A 12,249-nucleotide genomic window follows, 5' to 3' on the forward strand; every position below is an offset into this window, starting at 1 on the left:
TTTTTATACTTAAAATGCAGCAACGTCCTTCTTCTAAAATTTTGTACAAATTTGTGATTTCCTTTTTCCTGTTGAAATAAATCTCTTAACAATTTTGTTGTCCATAGGTATAGATATATTTAGGGTCTAGGGAATAATAGATCCAAGATTTTTAATAATATATGCATAAATCATGAAGAACATTGGATATTATCATTTATTAATATTTCCATTTTTTTTTGTAAAAAAGCCTGTCCTTTATTTGTATTTTCTTTCATTATTAGATTGAGCATATTTTTCCCACATGTTTATGGGCAACTTGTAAGTTTTCTTCAATGCTCTTCTTATTCATGAAATTTATTTAACTCTTTACATAAACTATTTAGTCTTATCTAACTTTAGAAGAACTTTTATTTGTAGAGATATTAACCATTTGCCTATCAAATATTAAAAGCTTCTTTCCTGGTATGCCTTTGTCTTATAACTCTTAAGATTTAGAATTATTTATGAAATTAAATCTATATTGATATTTTCCCTTATGATTTTTATTTTGGCATTATATTTAAAATTTAACTCATAACCCTAATATTTTGTAGGATTTGGGGATTAAAGCATTAATCCAGACCACTACCCATGGTAGTTTCTTCATTTGTTTTTAATCTCTTCTGCAGAATCAATGATTATTTATACATTTATTTCTTAAAGTTCTGAAATCTTTGTGTCTCATAAAGCAATATCTGTTTTAACCTTGTGTTTGGCAACATACTGGAGATGGAGATTACCATTGGCCTGGTTCTTTCCACAGTTGTGTAACGGGCCGATTCTGTTCTCAGAAATCAGCAAGCAGACAGGTAAAAGCACACAGCTCCAAAATTTATTGTCAGTTCCTGGTTCATTTTAGCTAGCATTTTATTGAGGAGGCATCTTTTTATATCCTATTTGATTCTCTGGTACTCAGAATCTGACACTCTGAACATAAAAACCACAATTCCTGGCACATACTCCTATCAGCAGCATTCCATCTCTGTCCATAATACTTTACTTGTGGGGAGAATCTAGTACAATATTGCCGGACACCCTTCATCTCCCAGCCCATACACATTTTCATCTCAGTTCTTTTCTGAGTGTTTCTTTGTGGTTGTGATGATGATAAAAGGCACAGGGCAGAGAGAAGAAGGCTCTGACTCGTGTGAGTGCCTTCACAGGTAGCCACTGCAGAGGAAAGACAGTCCAGCTTTGTAGCTAGTGTAGACACTGACTGTTGAGGGGTCAGTAGGAAGGAAGGAATGCAGCACCTTCCAGTCTCTCTTCAGGGAACTTCCCTTTGGGGAGACACAGAATGGCACAGCCTTCTCTTTCCAGCTCCATCTGATCAATAGAGGTTCTTTCCAGATTTAGGCTTGAAGTTCTCACTAGTTTGGATGAGTTCTCATGATTTCTGTATCTTCATAGATAGTTCACTGGGAAGTCAGAAAGAATGCAATAGAGGCTGCTGTCCAGTTAGTTGTTAATTGGTAATTCATTAATTAGCTCTCCTTTGAACTTTTATTTTATGTGACAAATAACGCATGCTCATTTTGAAAGAAAATGAGTAATGTGGCGGTCTCCTGCCTCCCTCCCGGCCTGCTGCCTGCCCTTCCCCTTCCACTCACTCCTCACTGCCTGAAGTTCACAGTGAGCCTTCCAGATCTTCTTTTCATTGAAGGATATATGGCTGTCTATATTTTTATAAAAATATGTGTATATGTCTTTTTATAGATTACAAATGTTAATATTTTTCCAATAATATTTTTGACATAATTTTATGTCAGAGATTTATCTTCTTCTTTTGAAATTCTGCCTTGATTTCCTCCAAGGATGAAAGAATCTACCATAAGTTATATAATTTCTCTACTAATGGGCGTTGCAGTTATCTCCCCTTTCTCTGTGATAAATCATACTACAACAAGCATATATGCAATTTGCAGCTATACCTGTGTGTGAAATTATCTGAAAGCATAAATGGAAGCAGTTCACCTAATATATTATATATGTATATATTATATTTGAATTTATTATATATATATTTGAATATTATATATTATTTTAATATATTACATATATTCAAATAAGTACTGCCAGATTCTTCTCCAGAAAAGTTGTGCTAATTCACTTCTTTACCAACTTGATGTGTGAAACTACCCTTTCTCTCTATATCCTTGTCAATGTTGGATGTCATTGATTAAAAGAAAATTTAAATTACTCCAATATTATTCTAGTTATAATTTTAAACTGAAAGCTATTACTACCTATTTTCTGAATACTGTTTCATGTCACTGAGTTTTTTTCACTATTATTCTAAACTCTCAATTAAATATACCCTCACAGATGACCTGAAGCTTCACTCTGTTATAGTTTGGACATGAAGTGCCTCCCAAAGACTTATATGTAGAAGACTTGGTCCTCATTGTAGCAAGTTCAGAAGTGGGGCTTTTAGGAAATAATTGGATCTTGAGGGTTCTGACCTCATCAGTGCATTGATCAGCTAGATGAATTAATAATTCAAATGGTCTATTGGGAGGTGATAGAACCTAGAAGGTGGGACCTAGTTGGAGGAAGTAGGTGACTAGGGGCATCCCCTGGATGGGTGTTTCTTATGATTCTAATATGCATTCTGGAAAAGGCAAAGTCATAGGACAAAAAACAGTTCAGTGGTTGCCAGGGTCTGGGATTGGGGAAAGGGAGTGAGTACAAGAAGGTGTGAGAGAATTTTGAGCAATTCTGGAACTGTTCAATGTCTTGATGGCAGTGGTGGTTACATAACTGGATGCATCTGTCAAAACTCACAGAACTTTCAAAAGAATGAATTACAATTGCACCTCAAAACAATGGACAGAAATATAAGACAGTGCCTGGCCTTAAGTAATTAGTCTTTAGATGTAAGGTCTATTATTTGTTATGGTTTATGATATTATTTTAGAGAATAATGGTTTCTCTGGAGTGGGAGTAAATTAATTCAAATCCTGGTCCACCACTTACTAGCTGTGTAACCCGAGGAAAATTAATTTCATTGTACTTCAATTTCCTCATCAGGATGACAGGAATTAGAATAATAACTGACTATAGGGTCTAGGGTATGATGCGGTGGTAGAGCTCCTGCCTAACATGTGTTCAGCCTGGTTTCAATCACCAAGACTGCTAAAAAATATATAAGAAGAAAGTTGTAAGTTTTTTGTTGTTTGCAATAAATGAGTTAACATATAAAAGTACTTAGAAGGGAGGCTGGGGATATAGCTCAGTTGATAGAGTGCTTGCCTCGCATGCATAAGTTCCTGGGTTTGATCCCCAGCACCCCAAAAGAAAAAAAAATGTACTTAGAAGATTTCTTAGCATAAAATAATAATTCAACAGCTATTAGCTATTTGTGCTGTTATTAAATGGTAGTATGGAATTTGGCTTAATTACTCTTGCCCAAATGACAAATAAATTAAAATCAGACCAATGAGAAAGATGTTTTATGTCAAAAACAAGAGGACAGCTCAGTGTTGTGGACGATTTATTTTATTTTGATGATCCAGGGTAGATTCCACATTATAGATACCATAATTTATACATTCATGGAATAAAGACAAGATTTGGAAAACATGAGATTTATACTTTAGGATTTATGTAGACACAATTTCTCTAAAATATTTCTTCCAAGTGAAATGAGGTATTCTGAAGTTCTTATTGACATAAGGTAATAATTTAATAAATAGTAGCTTCTAGTTATGATATTTATTAAATATCAGGAAAAAACCCTTACACTAGCATATCAAAGGAAAAAGCAAAAAGCTAGCCCATATATTTTCATGCAGATTTGTGGTGGGGTGACCTGTCTTCCTCTAGAGATTTGTACTTAATGAAGCTACTTTGCTTTCCACAGAGATGTCTTTGTCATCCAGAACCAGGCAGTCAAGCACTGATTTAGTTAGCTCTTTTATTCCTCAATTATCTCCTTGCTGATATTACACTTCTCAATAATATCCAGAGATGGGCTTTTACATCCTTGCTTTCCATGATAATGGCTTTGAATCCCACTTTGGGGGCAGAGGAGTAGAGTAATGACCTCAGTGCTCCCTTCCACCCTCATTGTCCTGTAGGGCAATTGCCACTCATAATTGAGATATTTAAATCAGACAAATAATGCTGCCCATAAAGGATATAAGAAAGCTTTCATCTTCTTTTTAACTTAATAGAAAAATATTAAACTATACATAAGTGTCAATACATGATCTCTTTTTGGTAAAGTTGTTTTTTCATACTAGAAATGCTAGTCCACACTAGACTGGAAAATTCCATGATCAAACACTATCCTGTCTTTCATATCTTCAGCTCCAAGTTTGGTGTCTTTGCTCTAAACAGGATAGTAATTTTCTCTCCATGGTTTTTGAAAATAGCCACTCATTTAATGAGTCCTTAAGTGCCATGTTTGTGTGTCGATCTCATCTGATTTCCATATATCTTGATGGTTTGTATGGATCGAAGTTTGATAGCATCCTTTGAGTGATATTAACTATTTTGAATGATTTTCCCCTGTCCTCTCTAAATGCATCAAGGGGTGATTAACTTCAAAATGTTGTTGATGTCTTGGGAGAGAAACAAACTCTTAAGTAAACATGCTTACACGCTATTTGTTCTTGGTGTATTATTCCCAGAGACAGTGAGACATTTTCTGAGAGTTACAGGCAGCATCATAAAAGCCCTTTAGACTTTGTTTTTCATCCTGGGTGATTAAGGCAATTCTGTAGGAAGGTCAGGCTCAAGGAGAATGGGGATATCAAGGAATGGGGTATCATCTGTTTTATTACTCCATATTTTACTCCCAGTGTACTGGTAAACAATTAAAATTCAAATACATCAGTGCATATAATTCAGTTACTCCCAAAACACCATAAAAATGTCTCCCTGATCAATAATTGCTTATTATGACATGCTGGCTGGCAAGGTGCTTAGCTGTCTGCTTTCTTAAAGCCAGCCAGCCTCATCAGTCTATGTGTTAACACAGAGCAGGCGCAGCTGCGAGTTATCACTGAGCCGCTCTCCACCTGCCGAGTGGAGACTCTAGTTCCAACAAACCCACTGAGGCCCTGTTCAAAGATTAAGGTTTTCCTGAAGCTTCTGCTGACCTGGTCAGAAGTAATCACTCTCGTCTGTGACTTTTCAGTATATGTCATTTGTATTTTTCTAGCAAGTTTTGCCATTTGCTACACTAAATTCTTATTACCTAAGTTTTTATCTCCCTAAATGTGAGGTCTTTCTTATTAGACTACAACTTTGTTAAGGACAGGAATTCCTTTATAGCTCTCTACCTCCTCATCAGTGCCTTATTCTCAGGAGGTATTTATTAAACATTGGTTGAATGGAAATATTGATGAAGCTTGAGCAAGCAAATACCCATATCATATTCTAAGCCATCATTGTGGTGGCAGATCTGAGAAAGGAACTTAACAAAGACTGCCTGAAAGGGATGGAATTGAACAAGCTTAAAGCAGGATTACAGACTCATTCAGGTGTTGATTTTGGGGGGAGAGGGGAATAGTATAGCTAAAATCCGAAAATGTGCTCTTTTCAGAACTCTACCCTTGTTCTTAGTAACTAAGTACCTTTCCCATATAAAAATAACATGGTTCCACAAAAATATGGGTGTTAGGAGACTTTAAATTCAACACATCCATGAAATAGGCATATATAGCCTTAAAATACATTCATTACAGCTTTATTTAATGGTGTTGTCCTTGATGGTAATAATGATAGCTGCCATTTATGAGATGCTCTGATTTATGTTATTGGGAAATGGTACTTAGGAGCCAAGATGTAAATGTTGGTGTGCTCATTGTTATTAAGGTGTTGCTTCTCCTATGTTCTCTCAGTGAACAGATTTAAGGAATGTGTGGGGGTGGGGTAGGGTGTAGTTGTGTGTGCAAAAAGCTAAGAGTTCATGTCAATATAATTCCAACCCAACATCTAGTTGTCTTTTTTTATTCTATTCATTCTAGTTTTCTTCTTTCCATATTTTATAGCCACTTTTCCATACAAAATCTGTCTCCCTTTTTCCTTAGTATGTTGACTTGTTGATTAATCCCCCTGTATTTAGCCATCACCCATGCCCTCTGCCCATTCCCACAGAGCTGCTCTCTCCTCCCACTCTGTCCCTGACACCCTACACTGGCTTCCCCCTGCTGCATGGATACTCTCTTCAGCTTGCTAGTGCCAGGACAACGCTCCTCATGATACCCTCATCACCATACCTGGGCTCTGACACCTAGTTTCAGGCTTCCCTTCCATGTGGTTGTCCTCCTCACACCAGTTGGATTGATTCTCCATGCCAGGCAGTTCTTTCTAAATGGATGCCCTCTGCACCCTTCTTTGAGCTTTAACTGCCCATTCTAAACTTGCTCAGCTGCTCCCTTCTCTCAAACACAGACTACAGACAGCTGCATTGTCCTGATGACTTTATGGGGCAGGAAACCAAGAAAGCAGATAGGCAGCTTCTCAGCAAGGCATGTGAGCAAAAAAAAAAAAAAAAAGCATGGGGTGCTTTACTGGAATTTAATACTGGACATTTAAAGAAGATCAGAGACTCAGGAGATTGAGTAGAATAAAATAAAGAAAAAAACCCCAGCACCACAGTCATGGCCGGAGGCACCAGCTAGAGCAGTCCCTCTACAAGCAAAATGGAGGGATAGGGGAATTAAAGGAAACCACATTTTTAGATGGCCTGAAGTGTGTCTGGGTACCGACAGTTTAGAAATCAAAGATACTGCCAGACTAAACTGAAAGGTGCACTCCACAATATCCTTGCCTGGGAAAGAAGCCCCATCTCTCCCTGCTTTGGCTACAAGTGGAGGACAGCGGAAGGAACCATTTTGCAGCTGCATCTGAGAGAGGGACTGACAGCTGAGAGAGCTGAATCCTGGCAAATGTGAGTTTGGCCCAAAATACAGGCCTAGAAAACACACATTGATGATTTTATGTTTTTTGGGGTTTTTTTGCACCAAATTATATGGAAAGTAGAAGAAAGGAAATTGAAGGAAAAGGAGGAGCCTGCATTATTTTCTAAACTTCACAACAGGCCCTCAAAGTGTGCATAAGTTTTCTTCTTTCCTCGCTGGAGGTCACTGCCTGAGGCCTGTCTCTTAGCCAGCATCTGAACCCAGGTCCTTTTGACTATAGAACCTGGATCCTGCATGCTCCACCACCCTGCCTCTAAATAAAATACTACCACATATGTTTGGTCTTTCAACTGTCATGGGATGTGTAAGACTAGTGTTTAAAGAAAGGGCGTGCAGTTATTTTGGGGGAAAATAGTTTGTGTTCACTTCACAAGAATAGTTTTTCCTACCATTTGGTCTACTTCCCCATCCTTCTCCTGTCTGCAGAGAGGCTCAACAGAAACCCTCTTTTTTGACTTAGTTGCCAGTGTGGGGTAATGGCTGGGGTGCTTTGTAGCCAGGGGCACTGAACCAGCGGTCTCAATACCTGCCCTGGTGGTTCCTTCTGTGCTGGCACTTCTGGAATGAGTCATCCTACATTCTGCCAACCCTCGTGCTCTCCTCCCTAGCCAGGGTTACCCTTGCTGTCATAAGGGAGTTTTGTGATTTTCTGAGATTTTAAAAATGAGGAAGGAGATGATAAATTCTAGTATGAGTAAAAGGAGAAAAGTTTTTTTCTGATTTCAAACATACTGTCATGGGAGACACTAGTCTTAACACTTTCCATAGCAAAAATCCTACAGACTGGAATAAACATCAGGTTAAAGCTAATATATTTTGAAATGAGCTTTTAACACTTTCATGTAGTTAATTTTTAATGCTATTGGTCAATGGCTTTGGGGTCCATGTAAGAACTCCAGGTGATGCTGTAATTCAATGGAAGACAGAAAAGAAAGCAAGCACCTATTTATATGAAGTAGCCAAAGAACAAAAGTTGAATATACTTCGTGTTCCCCTAAATTAAGTATTTTTGAAAAAGAAAAATTGAATGTTAATTTTTTCAGATAGAGTATATGATTTTTTAACCATAAAATTGGGGAAGACATTCTAGAATTCATCTCATGTCCATTTCTCACCCTTTGAAGAAATAGGCAGAGAGATGTGACCCAAGGGCAATGGAGGCAGGAACACATCTGTAATGTGTGTGTGTGTGTGTGTGTGTGTGTGTGTGTGTGTGTGAGAGAGAGAGAGAGAGAGAGAGAGAGAGAGAGAGAGAGAGAGATTCATTTGTAAATGAACACTCTTAGAAATAGGTTAAAAGATTTTTAAAGCTAAGGCAGGTGTTGTTCTGGTTGCTACAGTTACTACACAAAAGGACTTTAGCTCAGCTACTCCCTGAGTTCCCTCCTGTGGCTCAGGGTTTTTTTCTAAGGGGCCTGTCATACTGAACCTCTGACTTCAGTACCCTTTGGAGTAGACCGGTCCTAAAAAAGGCAAAGGACAAATACCAAAGTGGAAAATGTGTATTTTAATTCACCATTTGCTTTGATCTTAGAATGAATTAACATTAACTTATTTGGTCATTTTTCTCCTTAAATTGAATTGTTTTGGAAAAATAATCAGGTATCATTTGGGGGAGTATAGTCATGGGACTTAGATTACTTAGATTTACCACTACTTTGAGTTGAATTATCCTCCCCCTCTCCTTCCCCAGCTCACACACACTTTTTTTTCCTTTGAACCCTTAGGGAAACCCAGGCAGTCCTGCACATACCTGACACCCCCGACAGCACATACACATACATGTTGCCACCTAAATTCATATGGGTGAGAATAATTTTTAAGAAGCTAGCAGATTTGTGAAATTCCACTAGAAGCTTTTGCTCAAAAGAATTTTGTTAGGAGAAAATAAATCTTATAAAATAAAATCTGCTCATATGTATCTCTACTGCTTTTTACCAGTGTAATTGTGCACACTTAGAGCAACTGGAACCGAAGTAGTTTTCATAAATATTTCAAATAGTTATTACTTCTGGAGAATTGTTTGAAAGGATCTCCAAAATGCTTTTTGTTCAGTGATGTTTCTGAACAACATGATTTATATTTTTAATTATTGTTTTTCTGGGGTTTAGGAATCCCAAATCAGGAATTACTCTGGATACATCTTTTTTCTAAATGTTTGGGGTTTTTTTTATTTGTTCTAATTAGCTATGACAGCAGAATGCATTTTGGTTCATATACACAAATGGAGCACAACTTTTCATTTCTCTGGTTGTACACACAGGGATTAGAGTCACACCTTACATGCTGTCATATGTGTACCTAGGATAATGATGTCCATCTCATTCCACCATCTTTCTTGACCTCAATCCCCCTCCCCTCGTCTCCTTCCCCTTTGCCCACTCTTCCCTCCATTCTTTCCATGCCTCCTCCCATTAAATGTTTGGTCTTATTTCTTTATTTAGAGTATACCATATTTGCTTACTTGGCTTTTTTTTTTGTTTGTTCTCAGTTCCCTAATTTGGCCTGTTTTTCACCCACGCTTGTCCATACAGGTTGCCAGGTGAAGTGTCAGGAAACATTGAAGATGGCCATTGAAGTAACCCTGACTTGAATTAGTCACCAGCTATCTTGTCCCTGTTCTAGACTATTTCTATCTCCTTTTGCTCAAAACAAATTATTTGTCTTCAAAGCACAATGAAATCCAGGGAGAGAGTCCTGTTCTCCCTACAGATGACACTGGGACATCACGTTCTGTAATTAGTGCAGTGAACTAAAATTTATTAACTACCTGCTGAGTGCCTTGCTCCTTCCTCCAACACCCCTCCCTCCCAGGGAGTTATAAACTGTATTTGGATCATTGCTAGCAGCTCTCCTACATTTCTTGCTTTATCTGTCTACCATTCGATTTGCCTGATAAATTCTAACCTCGTTGCTCTTCCCTTTAACAACCTGCTCAGTGGTTTTTCTAATAGTGTAAAAATCAAACAAAATGGGTGTGCATGCATGCACTTCGTAGCATGTTTTCCAAGAAGCCTGTGAGTCATAAAAATGGGGAATACACACATTGGTTTCTGTAATTATGATTGACGACGTTCATGGGTTGCCTTTTTCAGGATGGTTTCATTTCTCTACTGACGGTGCTACAATTCTATTTTAAATCCTCTCCTTTTTGTAAACACTACACATTTCTTAAACGCTATCTTGGTGGAGTTCAGAGTGGCGTTTGAGAATGTCCACCATGAATTTCGACAGATCGATCACTTATGTCTATTTTTTTCTTGACCAAGGCTTGCCTCTTTTATTCATTAAGAACATTGATGTGGAGATGAAATGGTTTCCTCTATTTTTATCTTCAAACAATCTCTGCAGCTTCTGCACATTGCTAGATTTCTTCTAGCTTCTTACACTAGGGTCATAGTTTAGTGTCAGCTTGAAGCCAAGTGCCCCACAGCTGAAATTACCGCCCTTCTGCAGTGGCATTTTCCCAGGCCATTCCACCTTTAATAATGAGTCAGCCAGGAGGCAAGTTTGTGTCTCATTACAAGGGAGCCGTGTCTTGGGCCTGTGCATAATTAGATGCCAGGAATTACAATTGGTTCTCTCTTTGAAAGCTTTTTCAGCACCATGTCTACACTTAGGCCATTACTTTTATTTTTGATCTAATGGCTTTGCCTCTTTCTCCCTCTGTCTCTCTCTCTCCATATTCAATAATATCAACCATAAATGAAACCAAGGAAGTTCAGAGATTTTCAGCTTTAAAAAGACGGGATCTTGCAAAGATTTTCAAAAGACGCTTCAGAAACAGACCTTTGAGTCAGAAACCTTGGAGAACAGTGAACACGCCACTCAGGTATTTCCTATCAAAAAACATGGTTACCCAGTTACGGGGCTGTTCTGCCCAAGGCATGCACAGTTTTTTAAACCAGAATAAAAGTAAGACTCACAGAATATGTGAGTAGGAGGAACTCCCCATCTGAGTCAGTGATATATTGTTTTCAAGCTTGTTCATAGCTATAGAAATGGGGATGCACATGAAAACCCAAAAGGTCCATGATTAAAATAGAAAATAGTGGAGGTACTCTAACTTGGGGAGAGGAACCTCTTGAGCCTGTCCCTGTAGCAATTCCTGCAGAAACTGGGTGGTGCTTCGAAGGAGGATGGCAGTGTGACAAAAAGCTTCACACTGAGGCCAGACATGCCAGATTCTCTTCCTGATTCTATGATTTTTTTTAAGGTGTAGCCTCCAGCAGGATAATTAAACTCTCTGGGCTTCAATTTCCTCCCCTGGAAAGATACTACTAACTAACTCATGAGGTCTTTTTTTTTTAAGAGAGAGTGAGAGAGAGAGAGAGAGAGAGAGAGAGAGAGAGAGAGAGAGAGAGAGAGAGAGAGAGAGAGAGAGAGAATTTTTAATATTTATTTTTTAGTTCTCGGTGGACACAACATCTTTGTTGGTATGTGGTGCTGAGGATCGAACCCGGGCCGCACGCATGCCAGGCAAGCGCACTACCGCTTGAGCCACATCCCCAGCCCCTCATGAGGTCTTTTGAGCATTGAGTTAATATGTGAAAAGTTTTAAAACAATGCCAAATATGCTCATTGCCCAGCAAATGCTTGTTACTCTTATTATTGATGTCATTATCATATTATTATAAAGTGATTACACTTTAAAATCAGTGCTCTGTACACCCATGTTTACAGCATCATTATTCACAATATCCAAAAGGTGGAAGCAATCCAAGTGAACATCAGTGGATGAATGGATATTCAGAATGTGGTTGTCAGGGGCACAGGAAGGAATGGGGACTTATTGTTTATGGGGTACAGAGTTTCATTTTTGCAAGATGAAAAGAGTTATGGAGATGTATGGTGATAATGGTTGTGCTACAATATGAATGTACTGAACAGTACTGAAAAATGTTTAGAGTGATAAATTTTATGTTATTTATATTATACCACGATTCATTTTCTAAAACTACCTGCTGTAGTCAACCCACTTATTTTTTGGTGAGAAAAATAAACAGAGGAGAAGTAATTTGTACAAATTTGCACAGGACTTCTTTGTAACTTGTATAGTTTTCATCTTCCAAATATCCTTCATAACACAGGCATGTTTCAAGGCTGAGGACCAGAGTCCTTAAAATAATACCTATTTTTTCAAACAACATGGTCCCTAAAGCCAAGCCAGTTAATTAATATGAGCTCCACAGAGAAACCAGCCATCAGTCCAGTGCTGAATACACAGGCTTACAGAAGGATGGAATGAATACCTGAATGCTGTATTCTGTGGGGGACTTAGGGGGGTTTCATTGGT

General features: G+C 38.1%; 1 protein-coding gene across 1 annotated transcript in view; it reads left to right on the forward strand.

Annotated features, from left to right (window-relative positions):
- The window catches only part of LOC144251003 (dedicator of cytokinesis protein 8-like), a 98,408-nt gene that overhangs the window by 5,779 nt on the left and 80,380 nt on the right, over positions 1 to 12,249 (forward strand). Inside the window, 1 exon segment of the mRNA XM_077794141.1 lies at positions 10,662 to 10,785. Within this exon segment, the coding sequence (XP_077650267.1) occupies positions 10,662 to 10,785 (124 nt within the window).

This window comes from Urocitellus parryii, chromosome Y (genome assembly GCF_045843805.1).
Source record: "Urocitellus parryii isolate mUroPar1 chromosome Y, mUroPar1.hap1, whole genome shotgun sequence".
Lineage (NCBI taxonomy): Eukaryota > Metazoa > Chordata > Mammalia > Rodentia > Sciuridae > Urocitellus > Urocitellus parryii.